This window comes from Lampetra planeri, chromosome 50 (assembly GCF_965212315.1).
Source record: "Lampetra planeri chromosome 50, kcLamPlan1.2.h2, whole genome shotgun sequence".
NCBI classification, from domain to species: Eukaryota; Metazoa; Chordata; class Hyperoartia; order Petromyzontiformes; family Petromyzontidae; genus Lampetra; species Lampetra planeri.
The window spans coordinates 4,689,606-4,716,006 of record NC_136156.1 but is presented as its reverse complement, the minus strand read 5'-3'; the positions used below and the strand labels follow the sequence as shown (position 1 = coordinate 4,716,006).

Genomic DNA, 26,401 nt, shown 5'->3' with positions numbered 1-26,401 from the left:
ATTTCTAGATTTGAAGCTTTCGTGATTGCAAGGATTCATATTCTTAGTTTTTTTTCGGTAAAGTCACGTAGGTAAAAATTAATAAAAGTAAAATAAAAATCACGACGTTTCGGAGGCAACACAAGCTTCCGTCTTCAGGTGGAACCATCACAGCACGATTGCTGATTTTTATTTAACTTTTATTAATTAAAATTTTTACCTACGTGATTTTACCGAAAAAACCTAAGACTATAATTGTCATTGTTGAAGCCGTTAACGTTGCTGCCGTTGTAGTGGCGACGGCTGGAGGGACCGTGACGTGACCGAGAGGGACGCGATACTGGCGGCCCCGGGGGCCGTGACTCTGTTGCCGCTGCCTGGCGCCGGCGCGTCTCTCCTCGCCACGCTGGGAGGCTCGGCACCTTGGGACGTGAGCTGGTGGCGGCTGCCCGATGCAGGCGCCGAGAGCTCGTGCCGGAGCGAGCAGCTGGGGCGGGTCACGCTGTCTCCCTGCCGCACCGTGAGTGACGTCCAGGGCAGGGATGATTGTCCAGAACCCACAACTGCAGAGAGGCGCACGAAGAAATCTGTGAAAAAAATTTCGTATAATATTTTATTTCAAAAGGATATTAACAATTCTGCTTTTCATTATGCTGTTATCGCATCCCCTGCGTGACCTTGGGCCGTGTGAAGTTATGTAACGGCGTGCGTGGGTGTGAGGTGCGGGTGGTGTGATGACAGGTTGGCACAGTAGGGGGCACAGGTGGTGCATCGGCCAGTCATCTCGGTCAACCCATGACACATTTGTCTATCCCGTGAACTCCTGCCAGGGGGCGTTCGACACTTTACGTGGCCTTAAAAGTGCACATAGCCTGGCACAAGCGCCGTGGTGAAGCCACCGCCACTTAGTGACCAATGGCGGTTGTTGTTGTTGTTGTGATGACAGGTGGAGGGCGCCACTTGGCCGCAAGCTGGATTTGCGGCGGCCACCCCGTGCCCCCTGCCCGTCCTCGTGAGCGTTGGGACCACGAGCCGGTCGGTCTCCGCGGCGCCAGCGACCCCCAGCTCAATACAGGTGGAGGGTTTCATCTCTCAAGCCGCGTCGTCACGTTTCATCATCACGATCGTTAGCCACGATCGATCCACTGCTGGATGAAGGTCACCCCAAGCTGTCGGCCATCTCACAAACCAAGCCGCACGTGCACACAATTCAATTTTATCGCTGCATCTCCATGTTGGCCGACGTACCCCCCTTTGGCCGACACTCAGTTGTTATTGTCATCCACTGTGGTTGCATGCAACTTATTAACTTCATTGTGGACGTACCTGCATCCATATGCGATCGGTTGCTCCACTGGTTGCCCGCAGTAGAGGCGAGACTCTTGTCATGTGACGTCACAGCCGGCCTCACTATCGCCACCGTCTCCCGCCACAGCTGCAGCCAGCGCTCTTCCAGCTGCTGCTGGGAGTGGACGCCGCCATGCTGGCGCTGTCTGCGCTGCTGTGCGGCCTGCCGGACGGGCGGCTTTACGCCATTCCCACGCCGGGCCCAGGCAACGCCACTTCCTCCTCCATCTCGGAGCCACGCCCGCTCAGGGCCCGCCCCATCCTCCTGCACGACCTGCAGCAGCCGGTGGTGCTGGTGGCCTCGGCACTGGTGCCCCGAGTAGACGGCGCCGCCAGCCGGGAGGGGCACAACTGCCTGGTGGTGGTGGGGGCGGAGGGGGAGGTGGTGATGGTGACGCGGGACGACGAGCCGAGTGGAGCCGGCGCCCCCTTCGTGCGAGAGCTGCACGTGCCGGTAGAGCCAACGGGCGCGCTCACACACGCACACCTGCCCCGTCCTAGACCAGGCTGGCAAAAAAAATGTCTCACCGAGGGTCAAATCAGACTCTTGGAAATCTTCGGCGGCACTCACACATTGCTTAATGATGACCTTTGATGACGCGAAGACCGTTCATGTTTACCATCTGCTCAGAACTACTTTAACGGCCGCGGTGACCGAGCGCAATAAACTAGCGCCTCTTGCCTGGTGTGGATAGGATGCTTGCATTGACGGGCAGGCTGTTGTGAAGTGGTGGGCCTCGTGTGATCACAGAGCGCATGATACCTCGTTGTTTTATTTCAATTCAAAACCAGGTGAGGTGCAATCGCATTTCAGCAGTGCAACTATAAAGTGTCTGTCATGTGACCAACGACTGCAATGCAATGAACATTACTCTACTCTTTGATTCTTTCGGTAAAATCACGAAGGTATAAGATATTTTATTTTATTTTATACCTACGTGACTTTACCGAAAGAACCAAAGAGTATGGATCCCTGCAGTCACGAAAACTTCAAATCTAGAACATTACTCTATTGCTCTATTTACCAGGGCGGATGGGAGAATGCTGCTCTCTACTGTGTCACTTGCAGAGATCTAAGAAGTAGCTCTGTAATACCCACTTGTGTGGGCCGTTCTCTAAAACGAAGGGCTCCACTGCTCTGTGCGAGTTCCGAACGGATTCTTCCTCTCTCGACGACGCGACGACGATAGCCCAATCCGGGTTAAACTGCGGAACGAGACAAGGAGGGGTTGGTGGGGGGGGGTAGCAGCGGAGGGAAGTCGGTAACCCCCGAGCGACCCGGGTGCTCCTGTGCCACGTTGTGAAGGGCCCCGTCCTGGCTGCCTGCTGCCACGGCGCCCAGCTGCTCTACAGCTCTCCTCGCGGGGTTTTCTCCGTGCACCTTGCGGCGGCGGCGACAGCGATGAAGGATGAGGAGGAGGATGTCTCGGGGGGCGCCCCGCCGTCCGTGAAGCTGTACGACTGCTGCGCGCTGGCGCTGTGCTGCGTGCCCCGACACGGAGACGGTGCGCCCCGCGGCAGCGACTCTGCTGTGGATACAAATTAAACCCGGAAGTGATCCCGAGTTCTCGCTCTCCTCCGAAATATCTTCACTCTGTAGGATTATCCTACCTCCATTTGCCGTATCCGTCATTTCTTTACCTCAGATGATACCGAGACTCTCATCCATGCCTTAATCACATCCCGACTCAACTATTGCAACTCTTGTCTCTATGGCCTCCACACAGCCCTTCGTCTCCAAATTCCAAACGATTTAAAATGCTCCTGCCAGACTCCCCGCCCGTAAACGAGACGTCACCCCACTACCCGGATCTCTCCACCGCCTCTCAATCCGATCCCACGTAAACTTCAGAGCCGCACTCAAAGTCTTCAAGATCCTCCTTTGACTCACCACTTCCGACCTCTCCCCTCTCATCTAACTGTCCCCCCCCCTCCACGCACTCTCCTACCACTCCTCCCTTTCCTCTATCCCGCTCGACGCACTCTCCTACCTCTCTCCTGTCATCTCACTCTACTCCCGTCCATGCATCCTCCTTCCTCCCCCCTCTCATCTCACTGTGCTCCCTACCACGCACTCTCGACTCCAGCAAGCGAGGCTTTCTGGTGAAGCCTGCAATCAACCTTCGCTCGGTGGGAGGTCGCTCATTCTCCGCTGTTGATGGCTGGACGGCAGTGTGGCTACCGAGGCGTCGGGTGTGCGACGCGGGTGACGTGGGCGTCGCGAGCGATCCACCCACACTGCGTCCCCTGCCCTCGCGTGCCTCCGTGACCCCCATGCAGGTGCCGAGGGGCGCGCAGTGGCTGTGACGGCGCAGTGGCGACTGGTCTCGTTCGACTTGCCGTCCGGCTCGACGGGCAAGACTTCCCGACGCACCCCGGCCTCCCGTCCCGGCCACACCGCCCGGGACCTCCTCTCTGCCATCAGCGGCATCTCCGACCGGTGTGGCCCTCGCTATCGCGCTCGCACGAGCGGGGACAGTCGCCCAAGCAGCCCCCCGTGACCCGCATGGCATGGGGAGGCCCTCATTCAACAGCGGATTGACCAAAGGGCTGTGCAGTTAGATGACTTAAATTTCGATTTAAAGCTTTCGTGACTGCAGGGATTCATCTTCTTGGTTCTTTCGGTAAAGTCCAACCAACAACGCAAGCAGCCGTCCTCAGGCGCCTGAGGACGGCTGCTTGCGTTGTGGCCGAAACGTCGTGAGAATTGTTTTATTATGTTTTATTTTTATTATTTTATTACTTCCCTTCTACGTGACTTTACCGAAAGAACCAAGAACAGTTAGATGACGTTTAGGCTTCACTCTGCACCCCCTCGATAACGGTGATTAGCGCGTTGTGCTCTGAACTCGGCCACCTAAGTTCAATTCCAGGACACGGCTAGCATTGATCGTGAGCGATGCTTGAACCGGTCCTGCGAACTCTTCACCTACACAGTATGGCAAATGAAGGCCACGTGTCCACCCCTGCACCGTCCCTGCGTGTGCCACCGCAGGGTTCGTCTCGTGAGCGAGGCCCTGCGCCGCCAAGACTCCGACCTCCGGTGGCTGCACCTCTGCTCGGACGTCTGCCGCCGTTTGTCAGCGCGGCTCGGCACCACCGGGCAGCTCCGGGGAAACCAGGACCGCCCCGTCGAGCTCCGGGTGTCCACGCTGTGGACGCAGTCGCTCTCCGAGGAGCGGCCCGGCTTGCGCTGCGAGCTAATCGCCGGCGCACGGGGCGGGCTGCGGGGACCGTGGACTCTGTGCGTCGAGGTGAGCGGCGCCGTCCGCCGCTTGCCCGCGGCGGGACGAGGCCCGGCGCTCGATCGCGCCTGCGCCGCCCACTCCTTCCCCGTGGAGGCGCTGTCTCCGGGGGGGCGCGTCGAGGTGGCGGTGCCGCTGAGCTGCGACGGCACGCCGTTCGAGCTGCTCCCGGTTCCTGTGGTGGTGCGCTGCTTCCTGCACGGCGGTCTCCCCGGAAGCTCGCGGCGGCAACCGTCGGAATGCGACAGCGGCCGCACCGCCGGTTCGGCGCAAGAGAGTCGCAGCCCCAGTGGGGTCACCCTGCTCATCGGTGTCACGGTGGTTGACGCCCTGAGCTGCCTGCGCCCGGCGCCGCACGGCGAGCTGCGTGGTGGCGAGGCGCCGGCAGGGTCGGCGGGGGAGGGGAACGGCAGAGGTGCGGCGCCGACAATCCTGGCGGTGCGCGTTGCCGAAGCCACGGCGAACAGAATCCTTGGGCCTGCTGCATCAGGTGTGGGCGCCCGTGCCGTTCGATCGGTGCCGCGGTACAAGGGTCAACGATTTTCTCCTCCACCTCCCCTCCCCCCCCCTCTGTTCTTCCACTGTGACTTCACGAATTGTCAACGTCAGCATCACGATTGGATTCAAGAATCGGTTCTCTTGTTAACATTGTCGCCCGCGATTGTTTGTGCGACCGTAAGAGGGGCAGCTCCAGGTTTGCTGTGTGGCCCTTGTGCCACTTCAGTTCTGGATGAGGGCTCCCCGAACTCTGTGTGGGTCACGGAGTTTCACTCTCATCTTGTCCTCTGCACTGCCTCCGACGATTCCATCTTCAACCCGTTCCTGGTCCTCCCTCTGGGTCACCTTCCTTGCATCCCCAATTCAAAGACAACGCTGACAATGGGCTTTGTCTACATCTGTCTCATATATCATGTGATATATGAGCTACATTGGCTTCCGGGTGCTTAACGAATACATTGTGAGGTCGCACTGATTACACACAGAGTGCTTGCCACAAACGAACCACAACACCTTGCTGGGATCGTCAAGGAACATAAACAATCACGCCAACTCCTGGTCATCCTCGTAGCGGCTTTTGGCTCGTCATCGAACAAAGATGGTCACTGCATCGCGGGCTTTCAGATGCGCATCTGTGGCCGCCTGGAATGCTCTTCCGATATTAGGAAGCCACTGGAGCTCGACACTTTTAAATCTCGATTGAAAACTCGTATCTTTAAAACTGCTTTTTGGGTTTCGTTTGTTGTCCTTCCCCCGCACCTCCGATTAGCACGGTTGGCTACGTACGATGCGAAAGCAGTTCAACATACATCGTTTTAAATTCTCTAACTAAGAATATGGAGAATTTAACAACATTGTATAACGATACAATTGAAGACATTGACGGACTCTGAGTCCCTGACTGGCTTAGCGAGTGAGTTTCAGACTTGTAAGTCCAAAACAGAAAACATAGTTCCCAAGTTTGTAGTTTTATCTCGAGAGACGAGTAGAAGTCGGCTATGGTATAAAGATGTTGGACAAGGTGCACAGGGAAAATTTGGTTTTGCCGATGACTACACGGCACCTGCTTGTAGTGTATAATTAACAGCGCTTTTCTGGTCCACTGCTGGATGAGTTCGTTGTGGGGGTTGCAGCCACACGTCACCAGGCTGTTCAGTGCGGGTCGGTGAAGTGGTGGTGGGGGGGGAGGACAGGATTGGTTCAGATGCCAATCACCGCCGATGTCATTTGTGGCTGGGAATGCATCTACTGAGACAAAGCAGCATCGACGCGGGAGCGCGAGTACAGTACAACCATGGACTGGTTGCTGCACTGTCCTCTGCTCATACCTATCTCGATTCCAACTTTGCTTTCTCCTTTATTAACTTATTCTGTTTGCCGTAGTTCATTCACTTTGGGCAATATGATGACTCCTGCAACGGAGGACATTGCACTGCGTAACACAACAGCAGCAGCAGCAGCCTACAACGCAACTTCCTTTGCTCAAAGGCTACCCATTCAAGCACTCTCCAGGCTCAACGGCGCTTTCCAGGTGGCTTGAATCCCGCCGTGTAGATTCCGATTTGCGTTCGGTTCCGTCGCAGGGGACCCCGCTGGGCCGTGTCGCGCGCTGCTCGCGTGGCTGCTGTCCGAGTGCCCGGCCCTGCCCTGCCCCGAGCCGCTCCACCCCGGGCCTCCTGGGGTCCGCGCTGCCCCCGCCGCGGCACACGGCGTCACCGCCGACGGCCACCCTGTGCGCCTCGCCGTCGCCCAGGTGCGGGGTCACGCGGGATCCGTGCAAGCCGTGCCCCGTGCGCTCGTCCATCCTGATGAAGATGCACGTTTAGAAAAATGAATACCGTGGGAAGAAATCACAAGTCTTGTGCAAGGGCAGAATGATCTGTGACCTCTACACATTGCTCTGTGACCCCTACAGATTGCTCTGTGACCTCTACAGATTGCTGTGACCTCTAAAGATCGCTCTGTGACCTCTACAGACTGCGATGTGACCCCTACAGACTGCTATGTGACCTCTACAGACTGCTCTGTGACCTCTACAGACTGCTATGTGACCTCTATAGATTGCTCTGTGACCCCTACAGATTGATATCTGACCTCTACAGACTGCTGTGACCTCTACAGACTGCTCTGTGACCTCTACAGATTAGTATGTGACCTCTACAGATCGCTGTGACCTTTACACCTTTACACCAGTGGCTCTGCCCGTACCCAAGACCGGGGCCGTGTTGTTGGGACTGTTCACAGGTCGAGGTAAATTTTGTAGCAGTGCTGGAGGTCAGAATCACCTGCCCTTCCCTGGCCTCGCTCTGTGCTCTCCACCTGGCGGTCACCAGACGCCTGCAGGTAGCGAGGGGCGCGGAGGGGTCTGCGAACACACGGCGCATCCCTCACCCAGTCACCGCACTCACTGCCTCAGTCACTCACCATTCTCCTCACTCACCACTGTCACCACTCACCACTCTCACTCTTTGATCACTCACCCACAGCTCGCTAACTCACAGATTTGATCCACTCGCCACCCTCACCCACCCTCACCCACAGCTCCCTAACTCACCACTTTCACCCACTCGCCACCCTCACCCACTGCTCTCGGTCATCTACTCCCACCCGGTGAACACCCCTCGCCCACGTACCACCCTCAGCCGCTCTCACGCACTCATCGCGATTATCCACTCACCACCCTCACCCACCCTCACCCACAGCTCCCTAACTCACCGCTTTCACCCACTCACCACCCTCGCCCACTCGCTGCTCTCACCTCCTCACCTCCCCCGCCCACCCCCCAGCTCTCCTGCACCGGTTACTACGGCGTGCACCGGGACCTTAAACAGTAGGAACGTCACGCTCCATTAATTAAAACTGATTCTTATAATTCGGTACGCACGAATCGCACCGAGAGCTTAAAAAAAAAAACACGATTATTGTGCTGTTCACCTTTTTGGCGTTCTTTGGTTTAACACTGTTTGAGACTAGGCTCTAAAGACGGCTGTCTTTGGTGTGGACCAATCAGTGTTAAAGACAATACATCATATACTATCAGAGCCTGTTTTTTGTTTGCATGTTCACCAGAGGCACTGCGTGGTTAATGCAGACATCATTCCTTGCAAAAGGTTTCCGTTTGGTGTTTTAACATCTTAACACCTCCTGTTTTATTGCCAGCAAGGGTAAAAGCTCTTCTTATAAAAACATGATTATTTACCATTTATGTAATTTATATGTAAATGTTACCTCGAGGCTAACAGAGCGGATAGAGCCCACGAGCCGCGGGGATACAAACAAGACAATAAATATTCTTGCATTGGAACATGACCACAAATGATGACAATTCTCTGAGTCATAGACGGGGTGGTGGGAGTGGGTGGTATTCACTGCGCGGATATGAAACCGTACAACATTGCGTCCAATTTGTAACATCTGGCGCTTTCAGAACTCATTAAGTAGTGATTTTTTGGGTCTGTCTAATGCCAATTATGGGTGTATCTTACAGCTAACAAATAATCTCTCCGTTGATGCGGGAGCCGTATAAGCGGGGATGCTATAAACGCTCTGTGCTAGTAAGTGGCCGGGTGGCTTGGAGATCGGAGCGCTGAGCTTACGCAGCTACGATGCTGGGTTTGAATCCGGGCTTCTGTCGTCGGTGATAAAACCGGGTTCTTAAGTGCAGCGAGTTGATGATCGCGGTCACCAATCATTACACAAACACAACGTAAAATTAGTTTCTTAACTAAATGTAGCTAATGCGAGCTTTTAAATAGAAAAATATTACTTTGGTTGGTATGCGATTAGCATTTCTCTGTATCGGAGCAGTGTAATAGCGCTGTCCTCCCCTGAGCGTCGAGATAAGATCACTCTCTAAATGTTTGAACAATTCGTTATGTGATATCCGCTTCCGTGGGGCATTGCAATGCTCTGCCAGCGTTCCGCAGGGACACTTCATCTCACGCCATGGCACACATGGCACAATTGAAATAACATTTGTAAAACGAACAGTGATTTTTTTTTCTCACAGCCTGTGCTTTCCATCTGCCAGGGCAGCGAGTGTGTAGGCAGCGCCAGGCAGGAGGCGGGGTCGTCCTGTGGAGGAGCTGCGGCCCAGCTCATGGTGGAAGCCTATCCTCGCCTGCAGGTGCAGCACCGCCCGACGGCACACCGCGCCGCACTGACCCCGCCGCTACTGACCCCACCGCTCCTGACCCCACCGCTACTGACCCCACCGCTACTGACCCCGTCGCTCCTGACCCCGCCGCTACTGACCCCACCGCTACTGACTCCACCGCTCCTGACCCCACCGCTACTGACCTCACCGCTCCTGACCCCACCGCTCCTGACCCCACCGCTCCTGACCCCACCGCTACTGACCCCACCGCTACTGACCTCACCGCTACTGACCCCACCGCTCCTGACCCCACCGCTCCTGACCCCACCGCTCCTGACCTCACCACTACTGACCCCACCGCTACTGACCCCACCACTACTGACCCCACCGCTACTGACCCCACCGCTACTGACCCCACCGCTACTGACCCCACCGCTTCTGACCCCACCGCTCCTGACCCCACCACTACTGACCCCACCGCTACTGACCTCACCGCTACTGACCCCACCGCTCCTGACCCCACCGCTACTGACCCCGTCGCTCCTGACCCCGCCGCTACTGACCCCACCGCTACTGACCCCACCGCTCCTGACCCCACCGCTACTGACCTCACCGCTCCTGACCCCACCGCTCCTGACCCCACCGCTCCTGACCCCACCGCTACTGACCCCACCGCTACTGACCTCACCGCTACTGACCCCGCCGCTCCTGACCCCGCCGCTCCTGACCCCGCCGCTACTGACCCCACCGCTACTGACCCCACCGCTCCTGACCCCACCGCTACTGACCCCACCGCTACTGACCCCACCGCTCCTGACCCCACCGCTACTGACCCCACGACATTCACATCCCGTCCTCGGGCCCGCACTACTTGCATCAGGCAATACGAAGCGAGCTTCCAACTCCAAGTCTGTCTCGAAAATTCACTTCTTTAAACTGGCCTTTACCCTCCTAGTTCTGTCCTTTTTACCTTGGTTCTGTTTTTTTCCTACTTTTTCATACAGGATATTTAATGCACACATGGAATCGCTCCTAAACCTGCATCATGTCCTTGTCCCAGAAAGATGCTAGAACTCGGAGCTACTTGAGCTGACAAAATAGGAAACTCAACAAGTCACTAGCTCTAACAATCGCCGAGTCAGCGACCGGGACCCGTTGCGTTGTGTCTGCAGGCGCTGCTGGCGGAGGTCCAGGCCCTGCAGGAAGCCCCCAGCGGAGCGCTCCACGGGGAAGGCGGCGGGAGCCGGGAGCTGGAGCTCTACGTGCAGCTGAGGGCCGCTTGCGTGCCGGTGCTGATCTGAGGGACCTTTACCCCTCGCTCACCGCTCCGACTCGCCGCTCACCGTGACGTCCTCGCTCCGACTCGCCGCTCTAAGCAGAAGGCTGCCGAGTTTTAATCCCTTTCATCGCATGCCAATTTTCAAAGCGCGTGGGTCCTTCACAGCTGCTCGTAATCATTGCCACGTCTGATGTTTGGCAGTTGCGCCGTTCCGATAGCGCAAGGCTGACGGAAGCTTGGGAGGAGTTCTCAACACGTGGAACTAGCCTCGAAAACCGCATTTAGATGAAAATAAAATTACACCGCTTTATTAAGAATGAAATTAAGGATATTGGACGCAATTTAGGATTTCGAAATCCGTATGCGGTGAAAGGGTGTAACTGCCGGTAGCCTCGCACGCTGAAATCCGCGGCGTCAGCAAGAACGACACTGCCTCCGTCAACATTTTCACCGCTGCTTTGCTTCAGAGCTGTAAATGTGCAAGTGCCTTGATTAAATACGCCCTCGGTATTTTATAGAAATGCCTGACTGGTGTCTTCTTTTAATCCGAATGCTTCGTGATTCAGTTAGCCATTTATTGAGAGACTCTTAGTCTCAGTAGATGCATTCCCAGCCACAAATGACATCGGCGGTGATTGGCATCTGAACCAATCCTGCCCCCCCCCCCCACCACTTCACCGACCGGCACTGAACATGCCTGGTGACGTGGCTGCAACCCCCACAACGAACTCATCCAGCAGTGGACCGGAAAAGCACTGTTAATTATATACTACAAGCAGGTGCCGTGTAGTCATCGGCAAAACCAATTGTTCCCTGTTGTGCGCCATGTCCAACATCTTTATTCCATAGCAGACTTCTACTCGTCTCTTGAGTTAAAACTACAAACTTGGGAACTATGTTTTCTGTTACGGACTTACAAGTCTGAAACTCACTCGCCAAGCCAGTCAGGGACACAGAGTCCCGTCAATGTCTTCAATTGTATCGTTATACAATAGTGTTTAATTATACATTTTCTTAATTGGAGAATTAAAAAAATATGTATATTTAACTTATTTTATCTAGCCAACCATGCCATGCTAATGGGAGGTGCGGGGGGAAGGACAACAAACTAAACACAATTTTTTTTTTAAAGATACGAGTTTTCAATCGAGATTTAAAAATACAGAACTCCAGTGGCTTCCTAATATCGGAAGAGCATTCCAGGCGGCCACAGAAGCGCATCTGAAAGCCCGCGATGTGGTGACCGTCTTTGTTCGATGACGAGCCAAAAGCCGCTGCGAGGATGACCGGGAGTTGGCGTGATTGTTTATGTTCCTTGACGATCCCAGCAAGGTGTTGTGGTTCGTTTGTGGCAAGCACGCTGTGTGTAATCAGTGCGACCTCACAATGTATTCGGTCAGCAACCGGAAACCAATGTAGCTCATATATCACATGATATATGAGACAAGCGGAGAAAAAAAAAGCCCATTGTTAACGTCTTAAAATTGGAGATGCAAGGAAGGTGACCCAGAGGGAGGACAAGGAGCGGGTTGAAGATGGAATCGTGGAGGGCAGTGCAGAGGACAAGATGAGAGCGAAGCTCTGTGCACTCCTCGGGTAGCCATGGCCTTTGCCCATAACATCCGCATTGGCGAGATGTTAACTACCTCGCCTAGTATGCAGGACGTTCGTGGGTTCGATCCCGACCCTGGCGCCTATATATTTGGAGTCTGCATGTTCTCCTCGTCCGGTTTTCCCTCCACATTTAGAATCAGCACGCGAGTATTTGGCTGCTATAAATTTACACGTGATAACCCACTTCGTTGAGCTATCCTTGTGAAACCCAAGTCGCTTCTGAAGAAAAGCTATGTAGCTCAGTGGGGCCTTACCTGGTGAAATAAAAAAAGTTTTAGTTTCCTCGAGTCGAGGACACCTTAAATGGTAAACAAAAAAACCCGATATTCACAAATGCTTTTGGGCAGATACCGGGACAAGTCTTTGCGAAACCACTGGGACTGGTAGATTTACATAAAAGATGGTCCACAACAGGGCAGGCAGATTCACAAGGCACACGAGCGTTTCGTGCAAATACAACAACAATCACAACATGGCTCAGAGGCATTCGTTGCAGCAGTGAGCATCGGTGACTATGTTGACGAGTCCTAATTATGCCGAAACTGGTCCACAATTTTATTATTTTATTACTTCCCTTCTACGTGACTTTACCGAAAGAACCAAGAAGATGAATCCCTGCAGTCACGAAAGCTTTATAATCGAAATTTATGGTCCACAATTGTCCGTCACTGCTGCTTGTCAGTCGTTCGCATGAGCTCAAATTAATGTTGGTGACCTAAGAGGACCACAATGCAGTTCTTCAGGAAACCATTTTTGCATGTTGCCTATGCACAGAGGCTGTGTGCATTTTACATCATCCTGTGTGCTGCTTGAACCTTATTTTTTGCTGGATTCTTGCAATTTACGGAACGGGGCAGCATACACTGAATGGCTGAATTAACTGAGCTCGGCGAATAGCAACTGCAGTACATTGAGATCCACTAACTCGGGCGAGCTGGGTGTGCGAGCGAGTCAGCGGGTGAAGAGGTGCCGGGTTATTCCACACGAGTAATAGATTAAACCACAACCACAGGTAATTCAACTATAGTCCATACCTGTCAACCCCTTATCAGTGCCTGCCTTATTACAGACCAATTCAGAACTTATTGGTCACCTCGTGCCCTTATAAATCTCGATGTTCATCCTACAGTCCCATCACAAGGGAGAAACACACAAAGACAATCACCACTACTACACTCACTAGTTCACTCACCACTAGTACACTCACCACGACATACCTGTCAACCCCTTATTACAAATCTTACTGGTCACCTCGTGTCCTTATAAATCTGAACGTTCATCCTACAAAGTCCCATCACAAGGGAGAAACACAAACACACAAAACAAATTGCCCGTATTGTAACGGCTGTACACCGTATGGACCTGACAACTCAATGTCCCTGCACAAGAACACGGGTAAACCGAATGGGTTGACAGCTCTGATGTACACACGCAGGGACGGATCAAGGATGCAGCCCAGAGGCCTCCGCCAGCTGGAGGGCCTCCAGAGTTATTTATTTTGTGAATGCTGAATTGTATTTGTTGTCAGACTTGTACAAATAAATGTTTTACTTTTAAAAATATTACTGGGGGCCTCACAGTACCTGCAGCCAACAAAATCATAACCCAGCCCTGTACACAAGTGGTGAAGTATGGCAAACAAACAAAACATCCCATGAGCTGCACGTGGTGGTGGGGGGGGGTGGCAGAATGGTGATCATCATCGAGCAGTGGGTTGACAGAACGGCATGGTCAGTGCGCGTGAAGAGGATCCACGTGGAGAGAGTTGTCCATCAGCCCACGTGGCCTCGACCGCGTCAAACCACGTGGTGGAGTGGGGGGGAGGGGTCAAGTGTGGGGGGGGGGACTTCCCCACCACCCCCCCCACCGCGACCTTCAACCATTGGCTGACGCGGCGCGTGACGTCGCTCAATGGGTACGGAAGCCACGGCGTCCCCCGGAAGCGCGATTCGCAAACGCGGCGGAGACGACTTCGCCGGGGATTGTCCGGGGGTGGAGCACCGCGGTTGTGGTGGTGGTGGTTGTGGTGGTTGTTGGTGGTGGTGGTGGTGGTTGGGTTGGAGGGGGGCCCAGCATTTGGGGTGGGGGGCTCTGCGATGGAGCGCGCCATGGAGCAGCTCAACGTGCAGCTCGGCCGCCTGACTCGCTCCCTGCGCCGCGCCCGCACCGTGGAGTTGCCCGAAGGTAGAGAGACAGCGCGGCCTGGGGAGGGTCCCACGGCGGAGGAGGTGGTGGGGAGTGAGGGATAGGAGGGTTCCACGGCGGAGGTGGGTCTCACAGTGGAGGTGTGTTATGGAGAGGAGGGAGAGCTCCGCAGCGGAGGAGGTCCCTGTTGAGGAGGTCCCTGTGGAGGAGGTCCCTGTGGAGGAGGTCCCTGTTGAGGAGATCGCTGTGGAGGAGGTCCCTGTGGAGGAGGTCCCTGTGGAGGAGGTCGCTGTGGAGGAGGTCGCTGTGGAGGAGGTCGCTGTGGAGGAGGTCGCTGTGGAGGAGGTCGCTGTGGAGGAGGTCGCTGTGGAGGAGGTCCCTGTGGAGGAGGTCCCTGTGGAGGAGGTCCCTGTGGAGGAGGTCCCTGTGGAGGAGGTCCCTGTGGAGGAGGTCCCTGTGGAGGAGGTCCCTGTGGAGGAGGTCCCTGTGGAGGAGGTCCCTGTGGAGGAGGTCCCTGTGGAGGAGGTCCCTGTGGAGGAGGTCCCTGTGGAGGAGGTCCCTGTGGAGGAGGTCCCTGTGGAGGAGGTCCCTGTGGAGGAGGTCCCTGTGGAGGAGGTCCCTGTGGAGGAGGTCCCTGTGGAGGAGGTCCCTGTGGAGGAGGTCCCTGTGGAGGAGGTCCCTGTGGAGGAGGTCCCTGTGGAGGAGGTCCCTGGTGAGGTGGAGGAATAGGAGGAGGGTCCCAGAGTGAAAGAGAACCCTGGTGTGGAGGTGGAGGAGGAGGAGGGTGCCACGGTGGAGGGGAAGGGTTCCACAGCAGTGGAGGGCCCTGGGGATGAGAAGGAGGTCCCTGGGGGAGGAGGAGGGTCAAACATTGGAGGACATCCCGTGTGAAGAGAGGACAATATTCTCTGTACCCCCACGGTGTGCGTGACTCTGTGACTCCCCCGTGTGTCTGTGTCTCTGTCCGTGTGTATGTGTCTGTGTCTCTGTCTCTGTGTGTCCGTGTGTATGTGTTTGTGTGTGTGTGTCCGTCTGTGTGTGTGTCTGTGTGTCTGTCCGTGTGTGTGTCTGTGTCTCTGTGTGTCTGTCCGTGTGTATGTGTCTGTGTCTCTGTCCGTGTGTGTGTGTCTGTGTGTGTCTGTGTGTCCCTGTGTGTCTGTGTGTCTGTCCGTGTGTGTGTGTCTGTGTCTCTGTGTGTCAGTGTATCTGTCGATGTATCTGCGTGTCAGTGTCGTGTCATCCGTGTAAGCTGTGAAAACGCTTTGTAGCTCATCGTATTCCTCCAGTATAAATACTCGTATTCTCTGCCTATGCCTGTGTGTGTCAATGTCTCTCTTGTGTCCGTGACTACGTATCCGTGTCTCTGTGTTCACAGACAACGAGACTGCTGTGTACACACTCATGCCCATGGTGATGGCCGACCAGCACAGGTACCAGCGACACCACCACCACGATGACCACCACTTCCTACAGCGCCGCCACCGTTTACAACAAACACCCACAACAACTCTTTGGTTTTTTCGGTAAAGTCACGTGGGTAAAAAAAATAAATGAAAACAACTAAATTAAATATTTTAATTTAGTTGTTTTCATTTATGACATTTTTTTACCTACGTGACTTTACCGAAAAAAACAATGAGTATGAATCCTTGCAGTCACGAAAGCTTCAAATCTAGAACCCACAACAACCTTCCCTATAAACACCCACCACCACCTTTTCTGTGAAGCCACCTACACCACCACCTCATACCTCTACCATTACCAACACCACCAGAGCTACCACCTCCACCACAACTTTCAACACCGTGGCCAGCACCACTACCAGAGCTACAACCGCCACTATTACTAACTATAAACATCACCTCCATCACCTCTAACACTACCACTGCCGTTACGACGACCACCATAGATAGCACCACAATTACCACCACCTTCACCACCACAACCAGCAGCACTCATACCACCACCATGATCACAAAGACAAAGATCCCCCGTATAGCCTGTAACAGACTGTCGGGGCAAGTGCTGTTAGCGAGCACCTATGAAGGCCAGAATGACACACGAGGGGGTGGGTGGCCAGTACCATGCCCGCCCGCCTTTGTTCCCCCCAGTGGCGATGTTTACACACCGTACCAGGTACTCATTTGAGGCTGAGTCGACCTAGGGGAGGCTCAGGACCGGTTTAGATAATCATGAACAAAGCTAACACCACCACAAACACCCCCAACCTCTACACCACTAACACCACCACCGCCATCATTACCCCCTGGGTTTGAATCTGGATTTCAGTTCAACTGGATTCCCAAGTGCAGCGAGTACGGTGGTCTCAGCCCGGCCACCAATGACGACTCCACAAAACAACGCATCACATTCAATTTGGTTCCACGCTTAATCCGACTACATTTCTGCTCTGAGATTTAAACATAATGTCACGCGACGAACATTGCTCTCCGTGGCATGGCGGGTGGGAATTTTCTGCCCTCGAATCCGTGTGCTCCTGAGTGTCAATTTAAATTGATCTCAGATTGTAGTTCTGTGATATCTGCTTCCGTGGGCCGTTCTCGCCGCCCTGTGCGAGTTTTCCCAACGGATTCTCCGGCTCGTGACGCCACGAAGGCGATAGCGCTATCCGGATAAAACTTGCAAATGAGAAAACGTATAAAAGCGAAGGGTTGTGCATTGATAATTGGTTTTTACCCTTCTTGGTTCTTTCGGTAAAGTCACGTAGAATGGAATTAATAAAATAATAAAACAAAACATAATAAAATAATTCTCACGACGTTTCGGCCACAACGCAAGCAGCCGTCCTCAGGTGAAGAACAGGTCTGTCGGGGAGACGCTGGTCTTCACCTGAGGACGGCTGCTTGCGTTGTGGCCGAAACGTCGTGAGAATTATTTTAGAATGTTTTATTTTATTATTTTATTATTTCCATTCTACGTGACTTTACCGAAAGGACCAAGAAGATGAATCCCTGCAGTCACGAAAGCTTTAAATCGAAATGGTTTTTACCCTTCTATCTGGCAACAAAACTGACACCTTTTTTACAAGGAGTCATGTTTGCATAGACCACAATACCTGCAGCCATAATGCAAACAAAAACATAACTCTGATAATGTATGCACTGTCCTTGAAGTTGATTGGTCCACACCCGAGACAGCTTTCCTTAGAGCCTAGTCTCACATGGGTTGGCTCTGAGGGCTAGGCTCTAAGGAAAGCTGTCTCGGGTGTGGACCAATCAACTTCAAGGACAGTGCATACCAGAGGTGTGGACTCGAGTCATGTGACTTGGACTCGAGTCAGACTCGAGTCATGAATTTGATGACTTGCGACTCGACTTGGACTTGCATAACAATGACTTTGTCCCACCTATGAGATGTGGACTCGAGTCATGTGACTTGGACTCGAGTCAGACTCGAGTCATGAATTTGATGACTTGCGACTCGACTTGGACTTGCATAACAATGACTTTGTCCCACCTCTGGTGCATACATTATCAGAGTTATGTTTTTTGTTTGCATTATGGCTGCAGGTATTGTGGTCTATGCAAACATGACTCCTTGTAAAAAAAGGTGTCAGTTTTGTTGCCAGATAGAAGGGTAAAAAAACAATTATCATATTTTTTACTGGCAAATGAGGTTCCAATGGGGTTGTGCATTGTTACCGAGATCCGTGCTCCACTCTGGTCCGCCCCCCCCCCCACTCCCGTCCAGGTCCGTGTCGGAGCTCTTGGCCAATTCCCAGTTTGACGTCAACTACGCATTTGGGCGGGTCAAGCGGAGCCTCCTGCACATAGCCGCCAAGTAAGGTCACAGCCGCCGCGTGTCACAGGGGACTGTGTGGCTCCAGGGTCAGAGACACTGACCTAGACAGGCTGAGAACCCGGGTTTGAGGCCTGGCTCTGCTTTTTCTGGAATTTTTTAATCCTTTATATTAAGTTCACTTGCTTGCTTGCTTGCGCGCTTACGACCGTGCAAATCTTTCGGTCGTTTTTTAACCCACTTCCCGTGATCCAATCGAGCTGACATTTTCCACACAGACTCGTTGTGCGTGACAATTAATTTTGGTGAAATTTTTTTTCCAAAATGTTACACTTTTTAGGAATTTTTTTTTATATTTAATTACTAATTGCTTAATGGTGCCAGGCAATCATCTGACCCATAGGTGGCAGCCATCTCAAGCCAGTGGATGAGAGGACTCTAGCCGCCACGCATATAAAGGATTTATAGTGAAAAACTTTGTTTTTACGGGTTAATTTTTGCTGTTTTTTTTGCCCCTGGATTTTCAGTTTGCACATAGTCACATATTCACTTTAAGATGTTTTCTTGTTCATGTTTTTGTTTTTTGTTTGTTGCGGTTGCACCCGATTCAAGAGCCGAATGGCTCGCAGGGCTATACCTAATGAATGAACTTGAACCTGACAACTTGAACTTGGTTGTATTGTCAGAGGGTTCGTAATGGCCTTGTCAGAGACACTGAGTTGGCACCGGTTCAGATTCTGGGTTTGAGCGCTGAGCTTCTCTTGCGAAGCCCCCAGTTAACCGTCAGTGTGTCCTTGTGTCCGCATGTTGATATGTCTGTATGTCCATGTTAACATGTGTCCCTGTCTCGTGTTCCCGTGTCCCTGTGTCGTCCTCGTGTCTCAGCTGCGGCTCTGTCGAGTGTCTCATGCTGCTGCTGAAGAAGGGAGCCGACCCCAACTTCCAGGATATCTCGGGGTGCACACCCCTGCATCTCGCCGCTCGCAATGGGTGCGTGCACACCCGGCCTGCACACTCCCAGTCTGAAAACACAAGGCCTGCACCCCACCACAACACACACTCGCCTGCACACACCCAACCTGAAAACACCCAGCCTGCAAGTACCTGATGTGAACATAGCCTGCCTGCACTCACCACAACACACCCCTAGCCTGCACACCACCACAACACTCCTCTAGCCTGAACACACCACTACAACACACCCCTAACCTGCACACATCACAACACACCCCTAACCTGCACACCACCACAACACTCCTCTAGCCTGAACACACCACTACAACACACCCCTAACCTGCACACCACCACAACACACACCCAGCCTGAACACACCACTACAACACACCCCTAACCTGCACACCACCACAACACTCCTCTAGCCTGAACACACCACTACAACACACCCCTAACCTGCACACCACCACAACACACACCCAGCCTGAACACACCCAGCCTGAACACACCACTACAACACACCCCTAACCTGCACACACCACAAAACACTCCTGTAGCCTGAACACACCACTACAACACACCCCTAACCTGCACACCACCACAACACACACCCAGCCCACACCCACCACAACACACACCCGGCCTGCACAGACACAGCCAACAAGAACATCATTACAAAGCACACCATGACTCACACCCCATGATCCCCACGCACCGCTCCCTCATCCATAATTACATGTGTGCGTGTGTGTGTGGGAGTGTGAATGGCTCTGCCCGCTGTACAAATGTCGCTGGGCTTCTGTGCGGCGAGTGTAATATTTGTGCAGCGCCGGCACGCGTGATGGTGTTGACGGTGGCGCGAGCAGTCAGCGGTGATGGGATTCGCAAGAAAACCTTTTGTTGAATGGGATCCGCGCGTGTGCGTGCCCGTGTGTGCGTGTGTGCGTGTGTGCGTGTGTGCATGTGTGCGCGTGTGCGTGCCCGTGTGTGCGTGTGTGGGAATGGATATCAGTGATGGGGAAGCGTGAGAACGAGGGGAGAGTGACGATGGGGGGGGGGGGGGGGGGAGCGAGCCAATGGTAGTGACGGGATGTTTGTGTGTGCGCGCGCGTGTGTACGTTCCCATACCTGTGAGTGTGCGTGCGTACGTTTATGTATCTGTTTGTATCTGTGTGCATATATGAATGTCCCTGTTTGTATATGCGAGCAGTGTAGCTGTTGGCGCAATGCGCTACGAACCTGGGGTTCAATTCCCACTCCTAGCCAACACCAGTGACGATTTTCTGCACTTTTCCTGGGCCTCCTTTAGGTCGACTCGGCCTCAAATTAGTGTAAAATATCGCCACTGCGGAGACAAAGGCAGCCGGGCGTGTTGTTGACCGCCCGCCCCGCTTGTGTGCCGTGCCGACATTCGTAGGCGCTCGCTAACAGCACTTGCCCCGGCAGGCTGTTGAGGCTATATGGGGGACCTTTGTATTTGCATACGTGTGCACGTGCAGCGGCTCGTGCCACCACGTGCGCGCAGCCTCTGTCTCGGAAGAAGCTGTGGTAATTGCTCTGCGTGGGTCTCACATGCGAGAGAGATAATGAATCTGCCTGTGATCACCGCGCAGTTATTAAGCACGGGGCACAGACAGCGACGGCTCGCACCCTGTGCCCGCTCGCCTGCGCCGTGCGTGTGTGTCTGTGCTCACGTTGCCGAGTTTGAAGCTTCCTTTATTGGAAAAAAATTCACCCGTAAAAACAAAGTTTTTCACTATAAATCCTTTATATGCGTGGCAACGGTTTTATTTTATTATGCATTTCTGTTTTTCTTGAGTAAGAGTTTCATTTTTATCTCATTGGTATTTCAAAATTAAATATAAGGAAAGTCGTATATAAGGACATTGTTCTTTGAAACGGGCGGCTAGAGTCCTCTCGTCCTCTGGCTTGAGATGGCTGCCACCTATGGGTCAGATGAATGCCTGCCACCATTAAGCAATTGGTAATTAAATATAAAAAAAAAAAATTCTAAAAAGTGTAAAATTTTGGAAAAACATTTTCACGCAAATAAATTGTCACACACAACGAGTCTGTGTGCAAAATGTCAGCTCGATTGGATCACGGGAAGTGGGTTAAAACACGACCGAAAGATTTGCACGGTCGTAAGCGTGCAAGCAAGCAAGCGAACTTAATATAAAGGATTTAAAAATGACTTTGAAAGCACAGCCGAGGTGTACGTGTGCCCATTCTGTTCGCGTTTGTCTGCAGATGCGGTGGCACAGCGGTTCGCGCGTCGAGCTACGAACCCGGCGACCCGAGTTTGATTTCCTCTCTCGGCCAACACCAGTGGCGATTATCTGAACTTGTGCTGGGCCTCCCTGAGGTCGACTCAGCCTCAATTGAGTACCTGGTGCGGTGTGTAAACATCGCTATTTGAGAGACACTGGCGGCTGGGCGTGGTATTGGCCACTCAACCCCCTCGTGTGTCATGCCAGCCTTCATAGGTGCTGACTCACAGCACCTGCCCCTACAGTCTGTTAAGGCTATAGGGAGTTCTTGGTATCTGTGTGTATCTGTTTGTGTGCGTATGTGTGTGTATGTGCGTGTATGTGCGTGTATGTGCGTGTGTAGGCAGAAGAAGCGGTAGTGTAGTGGTTAGCGCGCTGCGCTATGAACCCAGCGGCCCGAGTTCGATTCCCGCTCACGGCCAACACCGGTGACGATTATCTGAACAGGTCCTGGGCCTCCCCTAGGTCGACTCAGCCTCAAATGAGTACCCGGTGCGGTGTGTAAACATCGCCACTGGGGAAACAAAGGCGGCCGGGCGTGGTGTTGGCCACCCACCCCCTCGTGTGCCGTGGCGGCCTTCATAGGTGCTCGCTAACAGCACTTGCCCCTACAGTCTGTTAAGGCTATATATCTTTGTCTTTGTGTATGTGCATGCGTGTGTAGGCAGAAGAAGTGCATGTCGAAGCTGCTCGAGTTCAATGCCGACGTCAACATCTGCAACAACGAGGGCCTCACCGCAGTGAGATTCTCCGCTCACCACCGCTCACCACTGCTCACCCCTCAACACGAGCAGGGTGCCACAAGAGAGGACCCGCTAAGAGAGAGGGGGTGACATGAGAGAGGGGGCGAGAGAGGGCGACACGAGAGAGCGGGCGACGCGAGAGAGAGTGGGAGAGAGGGGCGACGCGAGAGAGAGGAGGAGAGAGGGGGCCACGCGAGAGAGAGTGGGAGAGAGGGGCGACGCGAGAGAGAGGAGGAGAGAGGGGGCCACGCGAGAGAGAGGGGGGAGAGAGGGGCGACGCGAGAGAGAGGAGGAGAGAGGGGGCCACGCGAGAGAGAGGGGGAGAGAGGGGCGATGCGAGAGAGAGGGGGAGAGAGGGGGCGACGCGAGAGAGAGGGGGAGAGAGGGGCGACGCGAGAGAGAGGGGGAGAGAGGGGCGACGCGAGAGAGAGGGGGAGAGAGGGGCGACGCGAGAGAGAGGGGGAGAGAGGGGGCGATGCGAGAGAGAGGGGGAGAGAGGGGGCGACGCGAGAGAGAGGGGGAGAGAGGGGGGCGACGCGAGAGAGAGGGGGGAGAGAGGGGGCGATGCGAGAGAGAGGGGGAGAGAGGGGGCGACGCGAGAGAGAGGGGGAGAGAGGGGGCGACGCGAGAGAGAGGGGGAGAGAGGGGGCGATGCGAGAGAGAGGGGGAGAGAGGGGGCGACGCGAGAGAGAGGGGGAGAGAGGGGGCGACGCGAGAGAGAGGGGGAGAGAGGGGGCGACGCGAGAGAGAGGGGGAGAGAGGGGGCGACGCGAGAGAGAGGGGGAGAGAGGGGCGACGCGAGAGAGAGGGGGAGAGAGGGGGGCGACGCGAGAGAGAGGGGGAGAGAGGGGGCGATGCGAGAGAGAGGGGGAGAGAGGGGGCGATGCGAGAGAGAGGGGGAGAGAGGGGGCGATGCGAGAGAGAGGGGGAGAGAGGGGGCGATGCGAGAGAGAGGGGGAGAGAGGGGGCGACGCGAGAGAGAGGGGGAGAGAGGGGGCGATGCGAGAGAGAGGGGGAGAGAGGGGGCGATGCGAGAGAGAGGGGGAGAGAGGGGGCGACGCGAGAGAGAGGGGGAGAGAGGGGGCGATGCGAGAGAGAGGGCGACACGAGGGAGAGGGAGAGAGGGGGCGACACGGGAGAGGGGCGACACGAGAGAGAGGGCGACACGCAGTGGTTTCCACCATCCCTGAGGGTAGTCGGGGGCAGAGCCTCTTGTTGGCCTGCCACTATCGGTCTCGTTGGGTCGCGAAAGGTCACGGGGGTCACGCTAGAATTAATACGGTTACGTGACGACGCCTGATGTTCGCTGGCTGGCGGCGATTGGTTTGATGGGGCCACGTGAGGTTGTCGTGGGTCACATGGGGTCACATGGGGTCACGAAGGGTCACGTGGGGTCACGAGGGGTCACTCGCTCATTCCGTGACCCCGCAGATCCACTGGCTGGCGGTGAACGGGCGCACAGAGCTGCTGCACGACCTGGTGCAGCACGTGAGCGACGTGGACGTTGAGGACGCGCAGGGCCAGACGGCGCTGCACGTCGCCTGCCAGAACGGGCACCGCTCGGTATGTGGGTACGGGGGGGGGTACGGTGGAGAACGGGAGGGCATGGGGGGGGGGCACGGGGGGCACGGGGGGCACTTGGGGCCACGAGGAGCCACGAGGGGGGCCACGGGGAGACAGGTGGTGAGGAGTTGTCCGCGTGTGTCCCCGCAGACCGTTCTGTGCCTCCTGGACAGCGGCGCGGACATCAACCGGCCCAACGTATCGGGGGCCACGCCGCTCTACTTCGCTTGCAGGTGGGGTGGGGGGACGGGGGGGGGCTGTTAGTGAGGGTGGGTGGCAGTGTGGAGGGGCTGTGGATGAGGAAGAGGGTGCGGAGAGGGGGTGTGGATGTGGCGAGGTGTGGGTGTGGTGAGGTGTGGGTGTTCATGGGAGGGTGACAGCGCGGTTGTGGTCGCTATGGGTGAGGGCGGTGTGAGTGTGCGGGGAGCTTGGGGTGCTGATGGGGGTGTTGAGTGTGGGCTTGTGAGTGAAGGGGGGGTGGGTGTGGGTTACGGTGAAATGAGTGTCGGTGTAGTGAGGGCGGGTGACGGTGAGGAGGGGAGAGGAGAAGTACAGTTGTGATGAACTTTAGCAGTTCAGAATCAAAATATTTAATTATACTGGAACTGGAGGAATCCAATGAGCTTGGAAACTCTTTTTGACAGATGTCCACTAAACAGTACAAAAGGTAAACAAATCACATAAAAGACACATAAAAAATTTACAGAGGTGTTAACTTTTATTTCAGAAGCGACCTGGCCACAATTGGTAGCTCAACAAAGTGGCAGCATCATTTTGGACATTTTTTGCACCAAAACAATCTAAATGCGTGTTGATGCTGCGCAGCTCGGGTAGCTTGTGGGGAGCGGTAGTGTCGTGGTTCGCGCGCTGCGCTACGCACCCGGTGACCTGGGTTCGATTCCCGCTCACGGCCAACACCAGTGACTTATTTGAATCGGTCCTGGGCCTCCCCTAGATCGACTCGGCCTCAAAAAAGTACCTGGTGCGGTGTATAAACATCGCCACTGGGGAGACAAAGGCGGCCGGGCGTGGTGTTGGCCACATCACCTTCCTCGTGTGCCTTGCCGTCCTTCATAGGTGCTCGCTAACAGCACTTTCCCCAATAGTATGTTAAAGCTATATAGGGGTTCTTTGTCTTTGCCCGGGTAGCTCAGATGTTTCGCAATGGTCATGTCAGAGACACCGAGCCGGCACCGCTGATATTCTGCATTGAAAACTCCCTCACCAAGTCTGGAGACTGGACACTCGGTGAGTGGATTTCAGTGAGGCCACGGTCACCATCACGATGCCAGCTGTGCTGCCCCCCCCCTCACCGCCCGCCACCGCCAGGGGGCGCGTGTGCCCCATCACACGCGGTGAGACTCCAGTGAGGTCAAGAGCGAGTTTGACCCTCGCCCACTTAGCCAATGGGAGCCGTGCAGGCAAAGAGTGATGACAGCGATGCCCGTGCCCCGACCCTTTTGCCGATCCACTGCTGGATGAGGGCCTCCCGTGTCCGTGCGGGTGGCGGGGGTTGTTTGACAGTACCTCACCTTGCGGGCCAGGGCGGGCTGGTGATGGCGGGGAGTACGCACGAGGGAGCACGGAGAGAACAGTCCAACAATGGGTTTGCTGCACTGCCCTCTGCTGCTCACGGCGTCGCCCCTATTCACACGCTCACCAGGCCCAAGCCTGCCTGGCTTCGTGAGGTCCGATGCATTCTGGGAGATGATGTCGAAGGCAACTCTAATACCGACGCCATTTACTCTACATGCATGCGGGGGAGTCTCAAGACTTGTTGTTCAGGAGGATCCTGCTTCGGTTGGATGTTTGGTCGAATTATATTTTGTGGGGGGGGGGGGGGGGGAGTTTTTGCTCGTGAACAAAAACTTGGGCACCTGGAGAAAACCCACGCGGGCAGAGGGAGCGGTGGCGTAGCGGTTGGCGCACTGCGGAGAGAGGGAGAGGAGGAACGTGCGGTGGGCGAAACTCTCAAGTGGTGGACATCGGGAGCATGAGTCGACTCGGACGCACGTAGGAGGAGCACGCCGGCAGGAGAAGTGGAAGAGCAGAGGGCGATGGCGACACCAGAAAGGAGGGGCGCTGGGAGGCGAGGGGGGGGGCCACGGTCGTGCGGATTCGCGGGCGGCAGGAGACACGACACCGCGGGCCTCGCCTCCTCCTCGCTCCCTGAGCCATCTGCTGCCCCTGTGGTGCCCGCGCTCCCAACCGCGCTGCCCTGCGATCTCGATGGCGATAATCCGGCCACGCAGCTTGGCCGTGGAGCGAGGGGCACGCAATCGGAAGGTCGTGAGGTCAAATCCTGGTTGTGGTGGGGGGGGGGGGGTTGAATTCTCCCATCATCTCACTGGGGTCGATAAAATCAATACCACTTTGTGGGTTAAGTCAACGGTGGTTTTCCGGCCGTAGGAATGCGGAATTTCCACAACTGGCTTAGGGCAGTAAGCGGGAGACAGACACCGATGCCTCAACGCTCAGGTGAGCATCAGGAATCACCCCACTAAAGCTCATCATACTGACCCTCAACTCAAACGCTTGGGTTGCTCCCAGCACAGATGGTTTCCGGAACCCTCTTGCTCTACTGCCCTCGTATCTTTCGGCGAGTTTTGGAGTCCCGCACATCTCCGTTCGATCCGCCAACCCCCGCCTCCGTGTGGGGCCACACAACTGGCGTGCGCGTCGCCACCGCGCCCCGTTGACTTCCCGCCTCCTTCTCGAGCTGCACGGAGGTCAACGCGGCGCGAGCCAGGCAGCGAGATGTCAACACGAGCTGGCACCGTCCTGTCGCTCCTCCACACGACGAGAGCACTCGTTCACACCCCATCAGCCACGCGGCCTTCCGGCTCAGACATCGCTCTCTCTACGCATTAAACTCTCAAAACATTCCCTCCACATTTTCTTAATTTCAT

General features: G+C 55.0%; 2 protein-coding genes across 5 annotated transcripts in view; both read left to right on the top strand.

The window, feature by feature from the left end:
- The window catches only part of FAAP100 (FA core complex associated protein 100), a 32,368-nt gene extending 21,403 nt beyond the window's left edge, over nt 1-10,965 (top strand). For all 3 annotated transcript variants that reach the window (XM_078616354.1, XM_078616353.1, XM_078616352.1), the window contains 10 exons: nt 274-499; nt 926-1,054; nt 1,415-1,780; nt 2,633-2,831; nt 3,607-3,766; nt 4,322-5,061; nt 6,653-6,822; nt 7,314-7,412; nt 9,100-9,195; nt 10,338-10,965. In XM_078616354.1, the coding sequence (XP_078472480.1) occupies nt 274-499; nt 926-1,054; nt 1,415-1,780; nt 2,633-2,831; nt 3,607-3,766; nt 4,322-5,061; nt 6,653-6,822; nt 7,314-7,412; nt 9,100-9,195; nt 10,338-10,466 (2,314 nt within the window). In that variant the 3' untranslated portion in view covers nt 10,467-10,965. The remainder of the gene's footprint in view (nt 1-273; nt 500-925; nt 1,055-1,414; nt 1,781-2,632; nt 2,832-3,606; nt 3,767-4,321; nt 5,062-6,652; nt 6,823-7,313; nt 7,413-9,099; nt 9,196-10,337) is intronic.
- A 3,161-nt stretch (nt 10,966-14,126) lies between these two features.
- Nucleotides 14,127-26,401, top strand: part of HACE1 (HECT domain and ankyrin repeat containing E3 ubiquitin protein ligase 1) — a 117,815-nt gene continuing 105,540 nt past the window's right edge. For both annotated transcript variants that reach the window (XM_078616394.1, XM_078616393.1), the window contains exons 1-7: nt 14,127-14,242; nt 15,579-15,633; nt 17,915-18,004; nt 18,848-18,952; nt 21,851-21,926; nt 23,361-23,492; nt 23,643-23,725. In XM_078616394.1, coding sequence (XP_078472520.1) covers nt 14,155-14,242; nt 15,579-15,633; nt 17,915-18,004; nt 18,848-18,952; nt 21,851-21,926; nt 23,361-23,492; nt 23,643-23,725 — 629 coding nt within the window. In that variant the 5' untranslated portion in view covers nt 14,127-14,154. The remainder of the gene's footprint in view (nt 14,243-15,578; nt 15,634-17,914; nt 18,005-18,847; nt 18,953-21,850; nt 21,927-23,360; nt 23,493-23,642; nt 23,726-26,401) is intronic.